General features: G+C 46.4%; 2 protein-coding genes across 2 annotated transcripts; both read right to left on the bottom strand.

Annotated features, from left to right (window-relative positions):
* Window positions 1-3,298: 3,298 nt before the first annotated feature.
* Window positions 3,299-23,922, bottom strand: LOC146355698 (uncharacterized). The gene is made up of 11 exons (XM_084831064.1): window positions 23,650-23,922; window positions 16,609-16,698; window positions 16,067-16,168; window positions 14,380-14,481; window positions 13,567-13,677; window positions 13,346-13,447; window positions 12,624-12,725; window positions 11,575-11,661; window positions 9,426-9,503; window positions 9,140-9,196; window positions 3,299-7,181 (listed from the first exon to the last, which is right to left on the bottom strand). The coding sequence occupies exons 2-11, from the start codon at window positions 16,685-16,687 to the stop codon at window positions 7,039-7,041; spliced, it is 963 nt and encodes a 320-aa protein (XP_084687190.1). The 5' UTR covers window positions 16,688-16,698; window positions 23,650-23,922; the 3' UTR covers window positions 3,299-7,038.
* LOC146355699 (zinc finger MYM-type protein 1-like) lies at window positions 5,207-6,967 on the bottom strand. The gene has a single exon (XM_084829964.1). It carries the CDS (start codon window positions 6,965-6,967, stop codon window positions 5,207-5,209), a length of 1,761 nt encoding a protein of 586 aa, XP_084686090.1.
* Window positions 23,923-25,140: the final 1,218 nt, after the last annotated feature.

Below are 25,140 nucleotides of genomic sequence, written 5' to 3'. Positions count from 1 at the left end.
ATAGTGGTATTATATCCTTCTTGGGTATATATACAGTGGTACAATTATTGCTTGTTGGTGGGGAAAATGTGTTTTTAAAAGGAACAGAAAGGTGGAGGGGTACAGGGAGTGGGCACTGGAACAGTAGAGGGCAGAGGGAGATATGGTGGTGGAGGAAGTGGGGTCATAATGGGGGGCACAACAGGGTGTTGGTTGCTCACCATCTGTTTCCCATATCAGAGAGCCTGAATAGCCCTGGTGACAGTCCTCCTGGGTTGAAGGTACTGCTGCTGTGTGCCAGATCAATGAATAGGAAAACAACAGCGATCTAGGACTTGATCCTGGGTGAGCATGCTGACCTGGCCTGTATCACGGAGATCTGGCTGGATGAGTAAAGCTCTCCCAGCTTTGTCCTCCTGGGTTCTCTATGTTGCAGCAGGCAAGACCTGGGGGGCTGGGAAGCAGAGCCGCATGGGTCTATTGTGATTCTATCCCGCTGTCCAGGTGCCCCATCCCACCTGGATGGGATGTCTTCCAGTTTCGAGTGTGTGTATATGAAGGTGGGTGTTCGGGACAGAATAAGGATTCTGTTGGTGTACCGCCTGACCTGCTGCTCAAAGGTCCCCTTTCCTGAGCTAGCTAGGATGGTCTTGGGTTTGACGCTGGAGTCTCCATGGCCTGTTGTGCTGGGAGACGTCAATACAGATACTGAGGCCACCTTTTCAGGAGTGGCTCAGGACTTTATGACCTCCATGGCAACCATGGGCCTGTCCCAATTAGCATATGGCCCCACTCACTCAGCAGGGCACACTTTGGATCTGGTTTTCTGTGTAGGGTGGAGTGATGGTAATCTGGGAGTGGAGGAACTTTCTATAGTTCCATTGTCATGGACAGATCACTACCTGGTGGGGTTTAGATTTGCAGGGACTTGGAGCCTCTGCAAGGGCAGAGGGCTGATTAAGATGATCTGCCCTAGCAGACTGATGGATCTGGATGGTTTTCTGATGGCTCTTGTCACCTCAGGAGGCGATTCCGTCAGTCTTGGTTGGTCTCGGGAATGGAGAAATTCCAACCTGGGTGGCTGAGGTGATGGCCAAACAAGCTGCCTGGTTTTCCAGGGTGCTGCAGGCAATGAAATGAGTGGGACATTGACTAGAGTGACATTGGCATAAAACTCAGAAGGAGTCCATTCAAACGGGGGCTAGAGCTCCTTTGAAAACCTACTCCATGGCAATGAGGGTGGTGAAGAAATTGTACTTCTCTAGTACTACTGCATCTGCTCAGTGTCACTCAGCGGAGCTTTTTCGTGTGATCAGAGGCCTGTTATGCTCTGCCCACAAGAACAGGTGGACCACTTGATAGCCTGCTGTGACCCATTTGCATGACACTTTGCCGATAAAATGGATCATATCCATTCTAACTTGGGTGCCCATAGTTGATAACAGGTCCAGTGGATGTAACTTTTGGCTCCTGCTTATCCAGTTATGATGGATACTTTTCAATTTGCACAGGCCGAGGATGTGGACAGAATCCTTGGAGAGGTGAAAGCTACCATTTGTGTGCTAGACCTTTGTCCTTCCTGGCTTATAAAAGCAGCTAGGGGGACTAAGTGGGTAAGAGCAGTGGCGAATGCCTCTTTATGCAAGGTGTGATTCTGTCTTGCCTGAAAAAGGCAGTGGTAAGACCTTCATTAAAAAAAACCCCTCTTTGAACCCCAATGTATTGGATAATTTCTGGCCAGTCTCCAATATTCCACTCTTGGGCAAGGCACTGGAACATATGATGGCTTTGCAGCTTCAGGGATTTCTGGATGAGATGGATTATCTAGAACCATTTCAGTCTGGCTTCAGGCCTGGTTATGGGATGGTGACTACTTTGGTCACCTTGAGAACTATGCCAGGAACTGGACAGGGGAGTGTGCCCCTCTTAGTTCTGCTGCACCTTTCAGTAGCTTTCATTACCATTAACCATGGCATCCTTCTGAGGCATCTGTCCAAGATGGGATTGGAAGGCAGTGTTATTGTCAGGGTGGAAACTGAGCCCATAGAGCCCCAGAGCACTTCTGATTCTGAGGAGGAACAGCAATCTGTGGGAGAGGAGCTCGCTCATTTCTCACAAGCACAGCAGCTGGCAGAGATTCCTCCTGCCAGCATACCTGGGATAGATAGTGACCCTGGCAGTGAGAGAGCGCTGGAGGGGGGCTTGCTGGACGCTCGGCGCAGACGCAGGGAGCGATGACAGATGGAGGGCGCCGAAAGGAGGCGCTCCACTCGTTTGGCGCTAAAACAATGGTCGCGTCCCGAGGACCCAAGGGAAAGAGGGAGGATTTTTCCATAGCCCATAAGTTCAGAGTTTTCCCGTGGTTCTCCTTCAAACGGGGACCAACTGCCTTACCTGGAGCTTAGGCTACTCTGCTATCTATCCCCAGTGCAATTTCTTGCTTAGTCGCTAGTGATTAGTATCTGTAAGAGTCATAAAGGAATAAAGGAATAAAGCCTTGGAAAGAATCCTCGTCGTCTGTGTCCTGAGTTGGCTACTGGAGGGGATTGCAAGAGGCAGCTAGTGCGCTCCTGACAGTTATATGGTAGCTCCAGTCCTTCACGGAGGGGCGATCTCAGAAGGTGGTGCTGGGGGATTCGTACTTGACACCTTCGGTCATCCCTGAGAGGAACTTCCCAGACACGAGGTCTCTTGTGAGGAGCCCAATCATAGCCCAGTCAGACAGTTCATTTCATTCAGAAAATGGCAACTGGGATCAATACCTGCTCTGCTCATAGAATCTAGAGGCATGTCCCTTCCGTACTGAGGAGCCGGAGAACATCAAGGCTGGAAAGCCAGCACATCATGGAGATGGCTGCCTGAATGAAGAGAAGCTCCCAAACAAGGGTACCACAATGGCAGTCAACAGAGAACAGGGAATAGGCAGGAACCCTCCAGGGACGGTAGGAGGGTTACCAACGAAAATTCCTCAGTTATCAGTTTCTTGAAATGGAGCTCTTCACAGGCACAGAGTCTACAGGTGTGAAGCTCAGAGACTAGGAACAAGAACTTGGAGGGCAGCTGCCTGTCAGTATTTAGTGCAGCCTTCGCCAACCTGATTGACTATGTGGCTGGGATGACAGGAGCTGAAGTTCTCATCTCATGGGTACCAGATTGGAGAAAGATAATAGAGCACCTAGAGGTTCCCTAGTTTTGTTATAATAATGAAACATATGTTAATCGGTCCACTATTGCAATGATGTCTGTGTTATCACCAAACAACCTTTTGTGAATGGAAGCTATAAGAACAACCGTAAGAGGTCAATTTCAAAACTGGATAATTTATAACTATTCATTTATTATTTTCAAAGAAAAAATACAAACATCTTCTTGGTGTTAAAGAGAAAAAGAATATTATAATAAATCCAAAATATCCTGCTGAAGAGATGAGGAATGATATCTCTGGATCCAATAATGGTTCCAAAAATAGATAGCATTTGTTGCATTCCAAAGCAAAGTTGGTCAAGGTGTCAGTCTACCTTGTCTAAAATGAATTTACACCCAACCTGGTAGGATAGGATGGGAGGAAATCTGGTTCAACATTTAAGAATATTTTAGAGGTATAGAAGGAGGTATAGAATCATAGGGTTGGAAGGGGCCATCAAGTCCAACCCCCTGCTCAATGCAGGAAGCCTGATTCCTAGGCAGTCTCCCATCCAAGTACTAACCAGGACTGACCCTGCTTAGCTTCCGAGATCAGACGAGATTGGAGGAGACCGGGGCAGCTAATTTTTTTTAACATGTATTATAAAATAAAGAATGCTTGCCACACATTTTGCTGTCTTGTCATAGTGTGCTGGGGCCACTCAGAATGTGGCTTTGTGAGGTTAGGCTTGTGCAAACTGTAGTACGGTAGCTGAGAGATCAAGGTTTCAAGTGATGTAATTTTCAATGGAAACGAAAGAGCTACCATGAACCTACCATGGCGGATGAGAGGCTCACAAGTACATTTTGATGAGCTTGAGCTTTGAGAAGCTATGCTCACCACGGGCAACTGTAACTGGACACGTCGAAAGAATTCACAGTGCTACGCAAACATTCACACTATCACTGCATGAAGAACCCATTGTTCCAACAGGCTGAAGGAAATTCATGCTACCGGCATCTTTCTGACACTGGGTCTATTGCTCTGCTTTGCATTCTCTAGTCTGAGCCCAAGACAGCATTTCCGAAGCCATTTCTACAATACACCAGTCGCGACTCTTGCGTATACCACCTTGATATGTGGTATTGGCCTTTCTTGCACTACAACCCTGGTTGGCATGCAAAGTGGTTGTTTGGATTGGTCACGTAGTTACAACGGCTCTAACGTTTCAGGGAAATGGTAATATTCAAAGTTCAAAACCCCCCACAGTCAATCTTTCACGAGTATTTAATGAAATCTCTGAGCAACGCAATAGATCAGATGTAACCCACACCAACTCACCAGTGGGATGGTTAAGAGGCCAAGTAGAGGTGAAGAGCCTGTGTAAGAGGAAAGAGAGCTTTGGGGCCTGTGAAGAGAAAAACCCACAAGATCCAGCTCCTGCACTGAGGGATCTTCAAGGACTACTTTTCTCATTGCCCAATGCTGTTGATTTTCTGCTTTATTTAGACTATTGGGCCTAAATCAATCAAGAGCCCCTGTTCACTCAGCCTGACCTAGATAAGGAAGTGCTCTTTCTCTGGAAAGACAGGAACTAGTCTGGAAAAAGGATGATGGGGAAGACCTGCAGAGAGAAAAGGCAGCTACAGCCTGTGAGACATCAATGGGATCCCAGAATTGGAGCAAAATAACTGGCAGCAAAGCAGTAAAATTACTGAGAGGCAGCTCTGGGCCCTCTTTATGGACAATGCTAGGAAAGCCTGGGAGAGGTTGGGCCTGTTGCACTGATGTGTCCTGTGATTCTGCACAAGCTACAAAAATGGCAAGACTGACTTGGGGGTGGGGGACCTAAGGCACTCCTCATGCAGAATGCTATCTACCTTAGGGCTGGCCTGGTGTCTTACGTTGATTCAGAAGGGCTATCACACTTGGTTCTGTACTGGGAGAAAGTGTGTGGCCTCCACCACCCCTTGCAGCCACCCTGATCCCCCCCAGTTAGATGCCCTGCTCCTGCCTGAACAAGGAGTTTGGCCCCAGCTCTTTGAAATGTAGCTTTCCAGTAAAACACAAGCCTTGAAAAAAGTGGAGGACTGCATCTTATTCTCATTGATTGCAAAGAAAACTGGCATGACGTTCTGTCTGTCTTGCAAACAGTTCAATTGTCTTGTGATTAAAATCTGGAATTTGCTTAATCATCTCTTTCTCAATGGACAGCATTGCCAAGGCACTGAGCCTGTCCTCTGACATGATGTTCCGCAAGAAAGCATTGACCCTCTTCAGAGCAGAGGACGTCTGCTCCGCTTTAGCCGTCATTGCTGGAGTGGTGATCAGGATCCTCAGCAATGTCACAGTTTGCTCCAAAGTTGTCTCCAGATTGTTCTCCAAAAGCATGCGCAGGAGTGTGGAAGCATTCTCGCAACTGTAGAATTCGTGGCTCTTGTACAAGATGGTGAGCTCCGTCTTCAGTCTATCTTTCTGCAGCATGGGGTAGGCCTCTACAGTGTTTTTAAGTGCCTCTTGTAGGAATTTCTGTTTATGCGCTGGAAACAAACACCCCTGTACCAGTGTTGAACTTGCAAGATGACTAGTAAAGGCAAAACGTTCTTTTGCATGTGCAATGATGATGGTGCAGACCTGTGATGCAATTTGATCCAGGGTCCCTTTTGTTTTGCCTCTGGGCAGCAGAGATTCTGGAGGCAACTTGGAGAACAAGGTTGGAATAGAATCTCTGACTGAACTGATGGCCCTCACAAAGTCCCAGGTAGCTTTCCTGACTGCTACAGAATCAGAGTTTGGTCTCTGGAGTTGCCTGTCGAAGGTATCCACATGAGGCATTATTCTGTGGAACAGGGACAAGAGGTACAGGAACTCGCCATCATCTTCCAGCAGTTGAAGAAGTAAATAGGCTTCATGGACTGCGCTCAGATCAAACCTCCCATCTCTTATTTCATGAAAACATTCAATTAGTTCCAGTCTCTTCTCAGACACCACATTCACCACATTAACTCTTTGGATGTTCAGGTTCCAGTCTGTCTGAGATGATTTGGGGTGTTGTCTTCTCACAACTGCCTCCAGAACTGCTTTCCTTTCTGATCTGTGGGCAAAGAACTCGGGGAATGCAAAAAGCTGTGCAAAGAAAATGCGCACTCCCTGGATTTGGTACGCTGCTTCTGGCATCACCAAGTTCAACTGATGGGCATAGCAGTGGACATAGTGGGCATTGGGAAATATTTCCCGAATCCTGTTCAGCAGTTCTGTGTGCTCACCACGCGTTGCGCTCACCCCACTGTAGCTCTGAGCAATGAGTTTCTGCTTGTCTGTCGCCTCCGGAAGCACGTCTCCCAGCTGCTGAAGCAAAACTGTAGCAATGGTTTCAGGCCGAGAGTCTTCCACCCGGGTGAATCCGTAGAAGCGTTCCACTGGTGAGCAATCGTCATCGATGTACCGGAAAATCAGCGCAGTTTGGCAGTCAGTCATCAAATGTGTTATGTAATCGGCTTCGATGGCTACAAAATGAGAGCTTTTCAACTGCTCTTTAATGTGATCCTTTGCCACCGCCAACATGCAGTCAAGCAGTTCATTTTGAACTGTCTTTGGCAGACCTCTCAGCACTGTGGCACTCTGCAGGTGAAGTTCCATGGCAGAGTCGATGGATGCCACGAGATTAACCAGTCCTTTGAACACTCCTGGATTTTCTGAATCACCCGTCTTGCTGTGACTGGAAAGTGCTAGCTCGAAAGCACCACAGAACTGTAGACAGTCAATGATTTTCGAAAGGATGTACTTGTTGTTCTCAACTTCTTGATTGTGCTTTCTTACATGATCGCCCTCATCCATTTGTGCATCAGCATCTGTACCCAACATGGTTAGCTGCACGCAGTTCTCTATGTGGCTTTGGGATTCCTCGTGCTTCTTGGTCTTCTCGGCAAGATGTTTTAAGTCTTGGACTCCTGTCTGTGTCCATGACTTATCACTCCCAAACAGCAAACAGGGAAAGCAGAACAGGGCATCTTTGGTAGCACTTCCACAGAGCCATTTCTTTTTGTTGTACCATGATGTGCTGAAACCCCAGTGTTGGCTGAAATACAAACACAATCCTTTTAGAAGAAAAATCCCAAGGTGGGGGACCCCAAAAACAGTCCAATGAGTAGAAGTCCAATGGCTGGAGGGAGAGAAATGGAAAATGGGATTGAGGGAGGGGGAATGGAATGGAATGTCCTGGAAAAGGGAATGGCTGACAGCCTCTTACCCTGAAGTAAAGTACTCCACACTGCAACATTTTGTTACAGGACCCACCTGTTTTAAGATTTAAATGTGTGCGTGTGTGTGGGGAGGTGGGGGAGTGGCCAGAATCCAATGCAAAACCTATGTTAGATTTTTCTAATCCATGTTTGTTGTGGTGACAGCTGTTTTATAGCTCATGATAGCTAAAGCGACGTTGAACACAGGAAGCTGCTTTACACAGAGTCAAGCCATTGGTCCCGCTAGTCTACTTTGGGTGGCACTGGCTCTCCGAGGTCTCAGGCGCAGATCCTTTCCCAGCCCAGCAACCTGGAGATCTGTGAATTTGACTTGGGCCTTCTGCATGCAAAGCATGAGCTCTGCCACTGAGCTCTGGCCCTTGTCCTGCCTTATCAATCCAAGACAAAATAGGCACACTTCCTTTTAAGCCAAAAGGAAAAAAAAATGGACACACACATTTTTGTCCCTCTCCCATAACACTTGACCTCAGGCTCCCCCAGTGAAATTGATGGGCAGTAGATTCAGGACAGAGGGAAAAGGCGTCCGTACTCAGGGCACGAATAAATTGTGGAATGTGCTGCCACAAGATGTGGCGTGGGCTACCGGCTTGCCTTTAAAAGAGGATTAGACAAATTCATGAAGGAGGGGAGGTTCTTTGGAGAGATCCTAATATATTTTATTTCATTTATATTGCGCCCTTCCTTACACGGAGCGCAGGGTGGCTATGCTGAGTGTACATAGTATGTACTGTTTGTAAGCTACACACACATCCTATCTGTACATGTGCATAGCATATTGGTCTTCATTAGCTTGATGCCCCCCAGATGTGTTGCTGGATTGCAACTCCAATCATCCCACAGCTAGCCTGGCCATGCTGGCAGGGAGACATTGGAAGTTGTATTCCAACACCACATCTGAAGGGCACAAGCCTGGGGAAGGACAATGCCGATAGACTATGAGAGCATTGAATTCAGTCCTAGTTAATTCATCAATTACCTAGGGAGGTGGCAATTACCTAGGGAGGTGGTGGGCTCTCCCACACTGGAGGCATTCAAGATGAGGCTGGACAGCCATCTGTCAGCGATGCTCTGACTTGGATTCCTGCATTGAGCAGGGGATTGGACTCGATGGCCTTGTAGGCCCCTTCCAACCCTACTATTCTATGATTCTATGATGTGGCTTTTCACAATTTACTCCCTTCTCTTTTCCTTTCCTTGGGGCTTTTTTTGGCAAAAAGATTGGGAGCTGGATACATTGTCTGGGTTGGGAGTCAGAGGCATTGCGCTGCAGTGGTTCTGCTCCTACTTGGATGGCCAATGCCAGAAGGTGGTGCTGAGGGAGTACTGCTCTGTGCCTTGGCAGCTATGCTACAGGGCTCCACAAGGCTCTATTCTATTCCCCATGCTGTTCAACATCTACATGAAGCTGGTGGGGGAGGTGTCCTCCCCTTCCCACCTCTGGGACCTCCCCTTTCGCCCTCTCCACATTCTGTTTATGAGCAGCAGGGGATGGGGAGCGCAGTTTCTGGAAACCGAGATCAGACCACCTCGGTTTCCAGAAACCAAAAAATCCTATGGCCATCTAGACAGTGTCCAGTGACCATAGGATTGCTCTCTTACTGTATTTTAAAACTTTGCATTGCTGCTAGGTTTTATTTTGGTTTTTACTTCTATTTTATACTGTACTTTTAAACTTTCACATTGTATCTTATGTTGAGGTATAGAAATCTAATGAAAATAAATAAACGGCAGCATAGAAATATTACAGGCAATGAAATATTAAATGTGACTTTACCTTTAGCTTTTGAGACTCTGCGCTTTTTCTGTGGCTTTATTACCTTTTGTACAGTACCTAGGAAATGTAGATGTTTTATTAACAACAACAACAACCTTCAGCACTTAGAAGTACAAAATCTATCATTAGGTTTGGGATGTTTAATCCAGTTCACATGTCATTTAGATCAGGGATGGCAAACCTCTGGCCTGCAGGTCAAATCTGGCCTGCAAAGGTTCCCCATACTCCCCAGATCACAGTTGTATCCTTCTCCCACTCCTATCTTCCCCTCACCTCCACCACTTACCTTGGTTGTTAACTGGGACAGAAAAGGTGAGGACTAAATAGCTGATTGGCTGTGGACATAATGCGGACATAAGGACACCTGTAATCAAACATGAAATGGGAAACTGTGACAAATCCAACTTTCCCCCCAGCTCACTGATAGACTGTATCTCTGAACAAAGGACATGGCCAGACTTTGCATTACTCCACATCTGAGGCTTGCCTCCCCACACTCCTCTAAACTAATGCCTTACACTAAATAAACACAGGCAGGAATCAGCTGGAGGACACATGATCTCAGCCTACTGATTGGTCAGTTTGTTTCCAATCCCCCACAGAAATACCTTTGTTTGCAAAATCTTCCTCTGTCTAGAGTCAAGACTAAGCCATGCTGCCAAATCCCAGGTGGGCCTCCCGCACTTGCACGCTCCCCAATTTTAGGTTTCATTTCATTTTATGTTAGCTAATTTTAGGTTACATTTCATTTCAAAAGCAATTGACCATTTCTGAACTTCTCTCTGGTTGGTTCTTGAATAAATATACTCAACTGGAAACTGGAAGTGGTTTTAATTCTTTAGTACTGCCAATTTAATGCAAGGAGGCAAAATAGATGCATATACCTTCTCGAACAGGCTCTGAGGTAAGTCAGAGAGAAGCTGGAGAAAAGGGGAGGAGAAATCAGCCACACAAGCATCTCACAGAGTGATTCCAGTTAACTCGGATGCTATATAGTTAACTATATAGTTAGACAGTTGCCTCGGAACTACAGGACATGTTGCCCCTTTCCAGCTTAGGTTTTATTGGCCCAGTTAAGAACATCAAAAGAGCCCAGCTGGATCAGACACGGGTCCAGCTAGTCCAGCATTCTGTTCATACAGTGGCCTACCAGATGCCCCAATGGGAAACCCACAAGCAGGACATGAGTGCAACAGCACCCTCCCACCCATGTTCCCCAGCAACTGGTGTACATAGGCATACTGCCTCTGATACTGGCAGTAATATACAGTCATGAATTATTCAAATTCCCTTTTAAAGCCATCCAAGTTGGTGGCCATCACTACATCTTGTAGTAGCAAATTCCATAGTTTGACTATGCACTGTGTAAAGAACTCCTTCCTTTTATCTTTCCCAAATCTTCTACCATTCAGATTCACAGGATGACCCCCACTGAGTTCTAGCGTTGAGAGATACTAGACAATTTCTCCACACCATGCATAGTCCTATATACCTCTATCATGTTCCTGCTTACTTGCCTTCTAAGCTACCCCACCCCCTAAATTTTGTAACCTTTCTTCATAGGGGAGTTGCTCCACCCCTCTGATCACTTTGGCATCCCTCTTCTACACTTTTCCTAGCACTATAATATACTTTTTCAGGCACAGTGACCAGAACTGTACACAGTATTCCAAGTGTGGTTACACCATAGGTTTCTATAAGGGAAGTATGATATTTGCAGTTCCATTTTCAAATATTTTCCTAATGATCCCCAACATGGGATTTGACTTTTTCACAGCAGCTCCACACTCCTGGAAAATGTTCCTGGAAAATAGTTAGATGTTCATCAAACTATCTAGCACAACCTCAAGACCTCTTTCTCACCTCCAGCTCAGACCCTATCAGCCTATATAAGAAGTTGGGATGTTTTACCCATGTGCATCCCTTTACACTTACTTACACTGAATTGCATTCACAATTCTAATTCTGATTCCAACAGGTTGGAGAGATCCTTTTAGAGGTCTCTGCTGTCCCTTGCTCACTCTCCAGAAATCTCTCTCAGCTTCATAGCAAGAAAGCACTCAAGTATAGGAGAAGAAGAAACAAGATGTCTCCCCCCGGCCTCGAGCCACCTCCCTTCTGTGAGGCATGAATAAGGCTCCTCTTCCAGGCTGGCTGGGACCCTGAGTGGAAGCATCCCTGTTAGGGCCTGGGGAGACACTGCAGTATTTTGCTGTGGGTCCCCACTTTTTCTGCTCTGCTCTCTCTTTGGCATCAGATGCCAAAATAAACGTTTCTCAAGTCCATGACCCTATTTCTGAGAATGTTCAAATCCTGGATGTTTCTGGGGGTAACTGTATAAAAAAGGAACCTGTGAACGATTATAAAACAAAAGGGTGTCACAGATTCAGAATGAATCCGCTGTGCACCTTGACATAGATGAACCTATCTCTTACCTGAGCAGGGAGCTCTGACAGCCTGGCTTGTCGTGGAGACTTCATGAGGAGGAGGGACCGCTAATTCGCCCTCTTCCATCCTTACCGCTGCATCAGGAATCCCGGTTCAATAGAAAGAGTAAGGGGAGGTAATGGTTATCAACTTAATTTCAGTGGAAACAAGACCTAATGATTTTGCTGCGGCTAGATACGTGAAAATGTGCATCTAACCACAAATGCTGGGCGGCTGGAGCACAGAGGAGAGAATCCCCTCTGTGCTCTGCCCACCCTTAATTAGATAGGTGTCAGCCTCTGAGGCCAGGGCTGACATCTGTCTCAGCAGGATTGCGCCCTAAATAAAGTTTGTGTGTTTTACTTATAAAGTGACTGTGCTATTCAATTCAAAAAGGAGGGCAGAAAACCAAGAACTATGGTTTCCCCTCTGGGGTGAGGTTTATAGGGACTCACCTAAAGCAGGACCTAGGTAAAGTGTTCCTGGCTGCGAAATAAAACCAGAGTTAAAATTAAACTCCTGACGAAGGATTTATTCTGAAACTTGTTGGGCCTAAATAAATCTTTTCCTGAGAAGTCAGTTAGTGCCTCAGGAGGAAGGTGAGGGAAACGCATGTCATGAGGTTAAAGACCCCTCCCCCCTTTCCTGCAATATACGGGGAGTTTTCAGGAGGAAGGAAAGAAAAAGGACACCTTCTATAGCAATTCTGGAAGGGGGATTAGGGGGTGCTATTTGGGGAGATTTCAGGAGTGGGGGAGGACAGAAAACCTTTTCCTTCTGTCACTTTCCAGAAATCTCACCCCAGCTCCATAGCAATAAAGCACTCAGGTACAAGACTGGCAGCTAGACCTGAACCTGAGCCTTTTAGTGCTTTACAGCTAGGCCTGAACCTGAGCCTTCTAATGCTTTATAGCACACTGGGGAACATTTCCAGGTCTGTTTCTAGGGGGGGAAGTGTGAAAAAGTAACTTGTAAATGGTTTATATACAGAAACATCCAGAGATTCAGAACAAATCCACCTGTGGAGCCCAAATTAAAAATCACATCCTTCTCTCACCTGAGCAGGAAGCTCCAACAGCCTCTCTTGACTCTGAGCCTTCATGAGCAGGGGGGATCACAGGTTTCTCTTCTTCCTTCTTTACTGTCTCATCAGGAAAACCTAATCAATGCAGAGGGGCAACTCTTTCTCAACATCTCTTTCTCATGGCTGACTCAGACCCTACCAGCGAATATGCGAAGTTGGGATGATTTGCCCCAAGGGTCCATCCCCTTTACACTTCCTTACTTGAACTGCATTTGCCACTTTAATGCCCATTCCCCCAGCATGGAGAGATCCTGGTGGAGCTCTTTGCTGCCTCTCTCTCACTCTCCAGAAATCTCCCCCCAGCTCCACACCAATTAAGCACTCCAGTATAGGAAAAGATAAACCAAGCTGTCCTTTTCCGTTCCCCCTGGAGCCACCTGGCTTCTGTGAGGCCTGAACAAGGCTTCTCTTCCAGGCTGGCTGGAACCCTGAGCTGCAGAACCCTGAGCCTGGGCAGACATTGCAACATTTTGCTGTGGGTCCCCACCTTTGCTGCTCTGCCCTCCTCTTCCATCAAATGCCAAAGTAAATATTTCTCAAGCCCATCACCCACTTTACGAGAACGTTCAAATCCTGGATGTTGCTGGGGTAAAGGTATGAAAAGGGAACCTGTGAATGATTTATAAAACAAAAGGGTGTCACAGATTTGGAATGAGTCACCTGTGTACCCTGACTTAGATGAACCCATCTCTTACCTGAGCACGGAGCTCCGACAGCCTGGCTCATCCCAGATCCTTCATGCGCAGGGGGGAAGGCTGCTTCCCATTCTTCCATCTTTACCATCACATCAGCAACCCCTGGTAAACAGAGAGGGGTAAGAGGAGGTAATGGTTGGCAGCTAAGTTGCAGTGGAAATTCCAGAGTTTCCCCCAAGACCTCATGGTTTTCAAGTGAGATGTGTTCTCTGTTGCCCCACCAGAGCTATGGTCTGGAGCCTCATTTTCTTCTATGAACTCTTGCTCCAGCATCAAACCCTCTTCCTCCGCCTCAGTCTTAGGACTCAATTTGGGTTTGAGATCAGAAAATCCTGTTAGACGCAAAAGAAGGTGACTTAATCAGCTTGAAAGGAGCACCTGAAATACATCAGAAGTCTGTTCTCTCAACCCCTTCCACAGGTACATCCAATGTGTGCAAGGCGGTTAGTGGGATCGCACACAGAACCAGGACTGCAAATCAGACTGAATGCCTGGTTTGTGATCCTAGTCTGGAAGCCTCCCACAAACCACCGTTCGCTGTTTGTATGGTACAGCAAATCATGGTTTTCTCAAAAGCCAGTGATCTACTAGTTAAGCTGACTACATGAGGAGGAGGAGGGATCACACAAGCACAGGGCCCACTCCCAATCCAAACCATTCTTTGGGGGACTGGAACCTTTACATCTGAACTAAGCCGCTACCTTTCTTGCTAAGAAAGTCATGGGCATCCTGACCAGCTCTCGGTTTCATTGGTTTCCTGTATAGCATATACTGCTTTCTTGGCCTTTTAGCCCGATCGTGTAGATTTTTCCCCCTACAGATATATAAACCCAGTAAATTAGAGGACTGAGCTCTAGTCTATGGAAGCTTCAGTCACAATAAATCTCTTCATCTTCAAGGGCCCACAAAAATTCATTTTTGCTACAACAAATCAATGCAGCTGCCCCTCTGGAAACCTGGGAAATTGTGAGGAAGTCTGCAACAATGTCTGAATAAATGATCTATGTACCCGATTTCTTGTACAGATCCTTCACCTGAATGGTCAGTTGGAGATGTCTCATCGTCCTCAGAAACCAGATGATCCTTTGCCCACAGTTCCTCCTCCTCTTTCACCTTTATGTTTATGTCAGGGGGCCCTGATCAAGAGACAGACGTCACAAGATGAAGTAGGGATTGATCCTCCAATCTCAAGTAGCTGCCAGTGAATGTCTGCTCGTTTCTATGCAGATCCCAATTATGTTTTGGCCAATGATTTCTCAGAGTTGGCTATCTGTCTCTAATGGCACAAGAAGGCAAAAAGTGGGGGATGGGGACAAACACACCCCAGACTCAAGAATCAGAAAAGGGGAAAGTTCCCTTATAACTTCAATGATAATGTGAAATTATTTCTGATTTTCCCCATAAAGCCTGGTCCCATTCCTTATGGATGGCCAGGTAAAGTGGGGCCTTTTCAGTGGTGGCACCAACACTGTGGAATTTCAGCCTAGGGATGTGCACCTCTGCCTCTTCTCTGTTCTCTTTTAGGTGGCTGAACAAGGCTGCATTATTTTGACAAGCTTTGGGATTTTTTATTTGGCATGGATTAAATATTAATTAATCCTCTTTATATTTGGCTTACTTGTTGTTGGTTTTTAAAATTTCATAGTCAATTATGTTAGGCTTTTTATGTTCTGTACTAGATTTTTTTTCTTCTGCTTGTTAGTTCCATTGTGAATTCTTTTAAATGGAAAGGTGGGATAGAAATATCATAATTAAACGGAAAGCAAACCCCGCTCCCTGAACACAGTTTGCCCACCACTACCGATTTTGCCCTACAATGTGTAGTCATACGAAGAGTTGCTTCCTAGGCTGCACCCAGTGACAGTGAGGACTGCCCTGGGCAGCACTAGAACATGACCCAGAATTGTCTATAATGCATAGGGGTTCTGGGGCAGACATGAAGGGGTTCCTCTGTTGCAGAAAGGATGCCCTTAAAAATAGAAAGCTTGCAAACTCTTGGTTTAGATAAGAGGTGCACAATATTTTCAGCCCAAAAGGTCATAACAGCTATCTGTTGGGTTGGTGGGGACTGCCCAATGTGTGCATTCACACAGACACCCCCACCCTACGCACTCGCTCCCCCCACAACAGCAACAGGTCTTGGTCTCGCAGCAATAGAATCTGTTCCAATTGGCAAAAGAAAAAGTGCTCTAGGAACAGACTCCGTGGTTCCTGGAGCATCCCCAGAGCATCTTAGGAAGTAGGCAGGAACTCCAGAGAGGCTCTAGGAACAAGGCTTCTATGGCAGGCACCACAGAGTCTGTTCCTAAAGTGTTTTTTTCCTCTCCTCCCACCTCCTTTCAGCAGTGACAGATCCTGAGAGTCTCGAGGCTGTCAGATAGGGCTCCAGGGGCCACCGGAGGCCTGCACTTTTTGCTACCCACCTTTAGCCTACTTTTGGGAGCCAACTCAGATGACATTCAGTCAGCTATACTTACTATTTCCCTCGTCATGAACGATGACTTGTAGTCTCTTCTGATGTTATTCTGCTCACGTATGTTAGGCCACTTGTGTGAACAGTTGGCGATATCATCATCTCAACAGGCATTCACCATGTTCAATCCTGGATGCTTTGCGTGCATGCGTGTGGTGTTCTACAATATGTCTGGCAACAGAGTCACACTGAATTCATTCTTTCGACACCCTGAGTTAGCCGTGCGAGAATCTGGGAAGGTCCCATACCTGACTGAGCATCTGGGAAGGTCTCACTTTCCTCAGTGTCCTGATTATTCAGTACCCATGGATTTTCCTCTTCTTTTACTTTTATTGTCAAAATACCATACCCTAATCAAGAGAAGGACATAAGGAGCAGAGATAAGGTTTGACAGTAGTGGTGGATGTTCCCTTCAAACACCAGAGGTTGCTCAATATCTGTATTTTTGAAGGAGCTGGGTTTTCAGTTCTCTCACCCAAACTTGTGGAACTGCCCACAGATCTGTAATCCATGGCTATCCATCACTCTTCTTCAGACCAACGTTCCTTTTCAAACCCATAAACTGGCTTCCCAGCCCACTATGAGCTCAGCACTAATTCCTTTTAAGTCCTCCAAACTTTTAGAACTTACAAGCTGTGACGGGAGAACAACTGGATATGGCATATAAGTTCTACAGGACTGTTTTAAAAAACAACTAGCATGTTTCACAATAAAATCACCCTCCAATATTTTGTTCCAAGTCCCACTTCCTTACCTATAATGACAAATTCTCTGGGCATCCATCCCTTACCTGAGTGGGCATCTGGGGAAGTCTTGTTCTCCACATCCTGGAGAACTATAGTTCGGCATTCCTTCTCTTGTTCCATCATATCTGGAGCCTCTGATCAGCAGAGAAAAAAAATGAATGAATGTGAAAATGTGGGACTGGTGCAGACAAGGTATAGTGAAAGGACTCTTCACCCCAAATATGGTTTTTGTATACTTCTTAGTTTTGTGGAGGAATTTCTAGTCTGCAGTCTGGTTATGCTCAGAGGTTAATCTAAACCAGACTTTCCAGGTAGGACTACTGCTGTGCAATTAGCTGGCTCAGATAAATACCTATGCATACCCAGATTCCCCCTACCTACTGACATTCAGTGACTCTGCCTGGTGGAGAAAGAGGGAGGGTCACTAGCAAGGAAGATCCAGGAAGTGCCAGTCACTGAACTTTCTAAACTTTCTTTCAAATCATTTACTTTTTAGAAACAAAAGGGGAGGGGTCTAGTAAAAAGGCATATTGAGAGGGCAATCCCTGTGTGGGAAGAAGATAGCCAGCTTGGTGGGATCTTGGCCTGCAAAGTGAGGTGGACATGGTCCGTCATGGAGACACCCTAAAATCCAGCCCAGGGGCAGTAATTATAAAGAAAAGCCTCCAACTTTACAATCATAGAATCATAGAACAGTAGGGTTGGAAGGGGCCTACAAGGCCATCGAGGCCCAATCTGTTTGGGAAAGTAAAGAACAAGGAATCAAGGATGCATTAACTTCTCCTTTGCTTCGATATCAATATAAATCTCTCTCACACTTATCTTTTTGATGGTTCCATGTTCTAAGTAAAAGTTTGTATTTTGAGAAGTTCAAACCTGTTATACTTTTGCTGTTAACTTGAAATTCCCTTCCTTGATCCATGCTTACCAGTGAAAACCCCTTTGGGGAAATTTTTTATAAAGCCCTGTTTGATTCCCAGAAACATGATTGTGTCCACAATATTGGGGGCTGATAAAAATGTGAGGGGAGCATTTAAAGGCCTATTGTGACATTACAAGTATTTCTAAATGGGAGATTAGGCTGGGGGGGGGTGGAAATCAGTGGCAGAGAAGAAAAGGAAATTCTGTTAATTTTGGCAAGCAAAAAAGATAGAACAAGTTTCTTCACTGAGGGTCTAGTCAGGGCTGTCCCGGGACACTTGGCTCCCTCAAGTAGAGCAATATCAAAGTGCACAGTACTGAATGCTGGTCAAGTTATTGACCTGGTTTGCATGTAACACTGTGCAATTCCAGGGTTGTTTAACCCAGGAATTACAGGGGGAGACAAATGTGAGAACCACGTCCAATTTCAATTAACAGCCCAGGGACATTGTTTTGTGACATCTGAATCCAGAAACTCTGGGCTGTTTATGGTTAAACAACCCATAGTTAACCCAACAACTATCCACTCCTCCCACAATTCCCAGGTTAAACAACTGAGGAATTGCTTTGCATTACATCCAATCTGGCTCATTTTGTGTCCTGAAGCAGGAAGTCTCACAAGCTCTTCTCCACCTCCCTACCATTAAAGACCCACTATAGTAAATAACTAACAAGTTGCTGCTCTTTCATGATACCCCAAACTAGCTGGCTGAGGCAACCACCTAACTCTACCAAGGTAGGTTTTAAAAGGGGATTAGACAAATTGATGGAGGACGGTTCCATTATGAACAGCAGTTAGCCATGATAGCTCAGTAGGAGCTCCACGTTCGGACGTAGGATCTTACAGACTGCTACAAGCCAAGGACAAAATGGAGGGGTGGGCTGTTGCGTTTATGTCCTGCTTGCCGACTTCCCACTGGGGCAGCTGGCTGGCTTCTGTGAGAAACAGGATGCTGGGCTAGAGAGGCTTTTGGTCTGATCCAGCAGGGATCTTCTTATGTTCTTAAGGGGAACATCAGCATGTTTGCAAGAAGACCAAGGTTTGCAGCAGTCCAAACAACAAACAAAGGGGGCAAACCTACCCACCCCAAATTGTTCATACTCAGTGGACTCCAAGAGACATGGAATGGCAAGCATTAGTTGGGGGAAAATGGACTGGGGATGAGGAATACAAAGAGTGTGGAATTCCCTGCTGGAGCCCCTTTTTGAACTGTCTGCCCCAACCTGGTGCCCTCCAGATGTGTTGGGATTGCAACTCCCAAATTCCCAGCCAGGTTTACAGGATCCTGGAGGGCAGCATGGCTGGGTCGAATCCTGAAAAGAAGCACTCCTGTTTGGAGGGCACACTGCAACATTTTGTTGCAGGTTCTACAAATATTATTATTATTATTATTATTATTATTAATAATAATAATAATAAATGCCACATACAGTCTGTTTTATATACTAAATACTTTGGTGGAGTCTAAATGTGGACAGCCGTTGAGTGATGGGTTTAAAAAAAAATCCATTTAGTGCTGCTGTGTTTTGAAATGGTATTGTAATCTCAATCTGTGTTGAATTTTAATTTAGTTTAGTTTGGTAAATAAAGAATGAAGGGAATTCAGAGACTACAATTCTGTGTGTGTTTTAACCACAAGAACGAGTAAAGATGGCAAACCTCCATGGAGAAATTATCAAAAGGAAAGAGAAAATGCAAAATGGGTCAGGAAAATAGAGATTTCAAAAACAGCTGCAATCCTAAACACAATTGCTAAAGTATAAACCCAACTACACTGAGTGAGGCTTATTTCCAAGTATGTTATGTAGTTATCACACCTCTTTTCCACTTTCCTCCATGCAACCCAAAGTAGCTTATTGAAACGTAATAAATAAATAATAACATAAGTTACATGGTCCTCCCCACTCCCATTGTCTCCTTGCAACATCTTTGCCAGGTGGGCTACACTCAGACAAACAGAGAGAGAGCATGTATGTATGTGGCTGGCCCAAGGCTGCATAGCGAGTGTTGGGATCTAAATCTTGGTCTCCCTTGTTCTAGTCTAACTAATTTTTGTGAACCGCGCAGCTATGGGGCAGTATAGAAATATAACAAATGAAATGAATTAACCTGGCATGGCATGACATGAGTTCTAGTCCAGAACATCTGAAGGGCCCGGGGGTGGGGAAAAGGATTGCCTAACCACTACTCCACAGTGGTTTGTTGTTGTTGTTCAGTCGTGTCCGACTCTTCGTGACCCCATGGACCATAACATGCCAGGCCTTCCTGTCCTGCGCTCTCTCCCGGATTGTGCTCAAGTTCATATTCATTGCATCGGTGATGCTATCTAGCCATCTCATCCTCTGTCGTCCCCTTCTCCTTTTGCCTTCAGTCTTTCCCAGCATCAGGGTCTTTTCCAGAGAGTTTTCTCTTCGCATTAGGTGGCCAAAATATTGGAGCTTCAGCTTCAGTATCTGTCCTTCCAATGAGCACTCAGGGTTGATTTCCTTTAGGATTGACTGATTGGACCTCCTTGCAGTCCAGGGGACTCGTAAGAGTCTTCTCCAGCACCACAGTTCGAAAGCATCAATTCTTCGGCGCTCAGCCTTCCTTATAGTCCAGCTCTCACAGCCATACATTACTACTGGGAAAACCATAGCTTTGATTAGACGGACCTTTGTCGGCAAGGTGATGTCTCTGCTTCTTACTATGCTGTCTAGGTTTGCCATAGCTTTCCTCCCAAGGAGCAAGCTTCTTTTAATTTCATGGCTACAGTCACCGTCTGTGGTGATCTTGGAGCCCAAGAAAGTAAAATCTGTCACTGCTTCCATTTCTTCCCCTTCTATATGCCAGGAAGTGATGGGGCCAGATGCCATGACCTTAGTTTTTTTAATGTTGAGTTTCAAACCAGCTTTTGCACTCTCCTCTTTCACCATCAACCAGAGGCTCTTCAGATCCTCTTCGCTTTCTGCCATTAGGGTGGTATCGTCTGCATATCAGAGGTTGTTGATAATTCTCCCAGCAATCTTAATTCCGACCTCTGATTCATCCAACCCGGCGTTTCTCATGATGTACTCTGCATATAAGTTAAATAAGTAGGGTGACAATATGCAGCCTTGTCGTACTCCTTTCCCAATTTTGAACCACTCGGTTGTTCCATGTCTGGTTCTTACTGTTGCTTCTTGACCCTCGTACAGGTTTCTCAGGAGACAGGTAAGGTGGTCTGGTACTCCCATCACTTTAAGAATTTGCCACAGTTTGTTGTGATCCACACAATCAAAGGCTTTAGCATAGTCAATGAAGCAGAAATAGACGTTTTTCTGGAATTCTCTTGCTTTCTCCATGATGCAGCGAATGTTGGCGATTTGATCTCTAGTTCCTCTGCCTCTTCGAAACCCTGCTTGTACTTCCGGTAGTTCTCGGTTCGCATACTGCTGAAGCCTAGCTTGTAGGATTTTAAGCATCACCTTGCTGGCATGTGAAATGAGCGCAATTGTGCGGTAGTTTGAACACTCTTTGGCGTTGCCCTTCTTTGGAATTGGAATGTAAACTGATCTTTTCCAGTCTTGCGGCCATTGTTGAGCGTTCCAAATTTGTTGGCATATTGAGTGCAGCACTTTAACAGCATCATCTTTTAGGATTTTAAATAGCTCAGCTGGAATACTGTCATCTCCGCTAGCTTTGTTGTTACTAATGCTTCCTAAGGCCCACTTGACTTCACTCTCGAGGATGTCCGGCTCAAGTTCAGTGAGCACACTATCATGGCTATCAGGGACATTCAGATCTTTCCTGTAGAGTTCTTCTGTGTATTCTTGCCACCTCTTCTTAATCTCATCTGCTTCTGTTAGGTCCCTGCCTTCTTTGTCCTTTATCATGCCCGTCTTTGCACAAAACGTTCCCTTGAGATCTCCGATTTTCTTGAAGAGATCTCTAGTCTTTCCCATTCTGTTGTTTTCCTCGATTTCTTTGCATTGTTCATTTAAGAAGGCCTTCTTGTCTCTCCTTGCTATTCTCTGGAACTCTGCATTCAGTTGGATATCTCTTCCCCTTTCTCCCTTGCTTTTCGCTTCCCTTCTTTCCTCAGCTACTTGTAAAGCTGCATCAGAAAGCCACTTGGCTTTCTTGCATTTCTTTTTCTTTGGGATGGATTGAGTTGCTACCTCCTGAACAATGTTACGGAGCTCCGTCCATAGTTCCTCAGGCACTCTGTCTATCAGGTCTAATCCCTGAAATCTATTCCTCACCTCCACTGTATATTCATCAGGGATATGATTTAGGTCATACCTGAATGGTTTAGTGGTTTTCCCTATGTTCTTCAATTTAAGCCGAAATTTTGCAACAAGAAGCTCATGATCTGAGCCAGTCAGCTCCAGGTTTTGTTTTTACTGACTGTATGGAGCTTCTCCATCTTTGGCTGCAAAGGACATAATCAATCTGATTTCGATATTGACCATCTGGTTATGTCCATGTGTAGAGTCGCCTCTTGTGCTGTTGGAAAAGAGTGTTTGCTATGATCAGCGTGTTCTCTTGGCAAAACTCTATTAGCTTTTGTCCTGCTTCATTTTGTACACCAAGGCCATGCCTGCCTGTTATCCCGGTGATTTCTTGACTTCCTACTTTAGCATTCCAATCCCCTATGCTGAAGAGGACATCTTTTTTTGGTGTTAGTTCTAGAAGGTGTTGTAGGTCTTCATAGAACCGATCAACCTCCGCTTCTTCGGCATCAGTGGTTGGTGCATAGACTTGAATTACTGTGATGTTGAATGGTTTGCCTTCGATTCGTACTGAGATCATTCTATCGTTTTTAAGATTGTACCCCAGTACTGCTTTTCCCACCCTTTTGTTGACTATGAGTGCTACTCCATTTCTTCTCAGGGATTCTTGCCCACAGTAGTAGATATGATGGTCACCTGAATTAAATTCGCCATGCCTGTCCATTCGCTGATAGTTCGCTGATTCCCAAGATGTCGATGTTCAATCTTGGCATCTCATGTTTGACCACCTCTAGCTTACCTTGATTCATTGATCTTACATTCCAGGTTCCTAAACAATATTGTTCTTTACAGCATCGGATTTTCTTTTCACCACCAGACACATCCACAGCTGAGTGTCCTTTCGGCTTTGGCCCAGCCGCTTCACTCTTTCTGGTGCTACTTGGAAATACCCTCTGCTCTTCCCCAGTAGTATATTGGACACCTTCCGATCTGAGGGGCTCATCTTCCGGCATAATATCTTTTAGCCCTGTGATCCGTTCCATGGGGTTTTCTTGGCAAGAATACTGGAGTGGGTTGCCATTTCCTTCTGCAGTGGACCACATTTTGTCAGAACTCTCTGCCATCACCTGTCTGTCTTGGGTGGCCCTGCATGGCATAGCTTATGGCTTCACTGAGTTACGCAAGCCCCTTCGCCACAACAAGGCAGTGATCCATGAAGGGGCCACAGTGGTTTAGCCTCTAGCTAGTACTGGCCTGGAAGCAGTGACAGATTTTACTTTCTTGGGCTCCAAGATCACCGCAGACGGTGACTGTAGCCATGAAATGACGCTTGCTCCTTGGGAGGAAAGCTATGGCAAACCTAGACAGCATAGTAAGAAGCAGAGACATCACCTTGCCGACAAAGGTCCGTCTAATCAAAGCTATGGTTTTCCCAGTACCAACGTCTGGCTGTGAGAGCTGGACTATAAGGAAGGCTGAGCACCGAAGAATTGATGCTTTTGAACTGTGGTGCTGGAGAAGACTCTTACGAGTCCCCTGGACTGCAAGGAGGTCAAATCAGTCAGTCCTAAAGGAAATCAACCCTGAGTGCTCATTGGAAGGACAGATACTGAAGCTGAAGCTCCAATATTTTGGCCACCTAATGCGAAGAGAAAACTCCCTGGAAAAGACCCTGACGCTGGGAAAGACTGAAGGCAAAAGGAGAAGGGGACGGCAGAGGATGAGACGGCTAGATAGCATCACCGATGCAATGAATATGGACTTGAGCACGCTCCGGGAGAGAGCGCAGGACAGGAAGGCCTGGCGTGCTCTGGTCCGTGGGGTCACGAAGAGTCGGACACGACTGAACAACAACAGTACCGCCCGGTGCTTCGGGTTGCAGCCCTGGAAGAATCCTTTCCGTGGGGCGCTGCTATCCCCACATCTCCCCGCTTGCGCCATCTCCCCCGCCCCCTGAAAGCCACACTCACTACGAATCCTGCAAGAAGCGGGATCCTCAAGGGCTTCTTTACTCGGCAGATCCCTCTGACCCTCTTTGGCTGCTTCAGCAATCCTCGCCGCATCTCCAACTTCCAAGATGGAGAGAGGACGTGCGAGCTGCGTGTCCGTGTGTCTTTATTTATTATTAAATTTATTTATTAATTAAATTTATTAATCGCCCATCTGGCTGGTCACCCAGCCACCCTTAATCGAGACCCCCGACACGCACCCTCCCCTCCCTCCTTCTTTTCTATACGCCGTCCAGTGGGGAGTGGTTTGCGGCTGGCTCCTTGTTCGCCCCCTCCCCACCCTGTGATCTGCATGCAAGGCCAAAAACTCTCTTGCCGCGAACCCCCCAAAGCTACCCCGCTCCCATCCGGCTCCCTCAGCACATGGATGGAGCGAGGGTGGATGTGTTCCTCCATCGGTTCTTCAGGGCTGGAAATTCAGTGCCTGCCGGGGCGGAAACCTTTCGGGGCGGCGGGGGGGGGGGGAGCCCTTTGCGGCTTTATTTGTTAGCCCGGATTCTGTGCGGCTTTACTCTGGAAGAAGTCCGGAGGCGTTCAATGGTTTTTTCTCCCCGCCAGGTAAATGCGCGGGAGCGGGTTGCACGGCTGCCATCTCAAGCGTATGCACCAATACTTGGGAGAAAGTCCACTGAACTCGGTGAGCCTTTTCTTCTGACTCAAGCAACGTAGGATAAGGCTGCGGGTCTGTTTGCCCTTCCCTGCTCCCTCTCTGACAGCTCTGCGAGGGGGCCCTCGGCCTCAACTGCTGCCTTTCCTCCCCTTCCTGGTGAGCTCCAGGAGAAAGGGGGCGGGGGCATGCTGCCTTGAGCTTTGGGGAGGGTAAAAATCCATACGAATGTAATAAAACAGAATCTGCACCTTTTTTGTTTCTGTTGGTGTGTCTCAGTATTCAGAGAATAATCCCATTTTTTTTAAATGTTTTTAAAAAGTGGTGGGAAGACGCACAACTTGTATGGCAAATACATCTACACTAAAGTCCGGAGGGGTGGCCGTGTTAGTCCGTGTCAGGAGCGCCCTTGCTGCCTTCTGAAATCCTCAAGTAGCCAGAATCAACACGCAGACGCTAGGGCTCTTTTCCAAGGCTTTATTTCCATTCAACCTAATGACGCTTACAGACGCTGATTGCAGAAACTTAAGAGAAACTGCCTACTTGAGGTTTCTAGCCTTAGTGAATCAGTTGATCTCCGTTTGGGGGTAAAGGCGGGAAGCCTCTGAACTGAACGGCTAGGAGGCGAAAGTCCACCCCTTTCCCGTGGGGCATCCGGGCACAGCTGTTGACGTCACGCCTCCTCTCGGCGCCCTCTGTCTCCCGCTTGTCCCTACGCCGGCGCCTAGCATCCCGAAGCTCCAGTTGTCCCTCCCCCTGCCTGCCAGGGTTGCTACCGCTCTCAGGAATGTGAACAGCATGTGGGTTCCTCTCCCACGGTTTCTATCTCTTCCTCAGAATCAGAA

Source organism: Heloderma suspectum, chromosome 2 (assembly GCF_057233095.1).
Source record: "Heloderma suspectum isolate Gila_16-S chromosome 2, 16-S_ref, whole genome shotgun sequence".
Lineage (NCBI taxonomy): Eukaryota > Metazoa > Chordata > Lepidosauria > Squamata > Helodermatidae > Heloderma > Heloderma suspectum.
Note: the sequence above shows the minus strand (reverse complement) of the source record. Positions and strands in the feature narration are given on the sequence as shown.

Excerpts from the sequence above, each read along its gene's own strand:
- LOC146355699 (XM_084829964.1), bottom strand. The coding sequence starts at position 6,967 with ATGTTGGGTACAGATGCTGATGCACAAATGGATGAGGGCGATCATGTA.
- LOC146355698 (XM_084831064.1), bottom strand. The coding sequence starts at position 16,687 with ATGATGGAACAAGAGAAGGAATGCCGAACTATAGTTCTCCAGGATGTG. Across the intron at positions 13,678-14,379 it reads ATCTCCAACTGACCATTCAG|GATTTTCTGATCTCAAACCC; the intron begins GTGAAGGATCTG and ends TGCGTCTAACAG. Across the intron at positions 9,504-11,574 it reads TGTCAGAGCTCCCTGCTCAG|GTGTCCTTATGTCCGCATTA; the intron begins GTAAGAGATAGG and ends GTTTGATTACAG.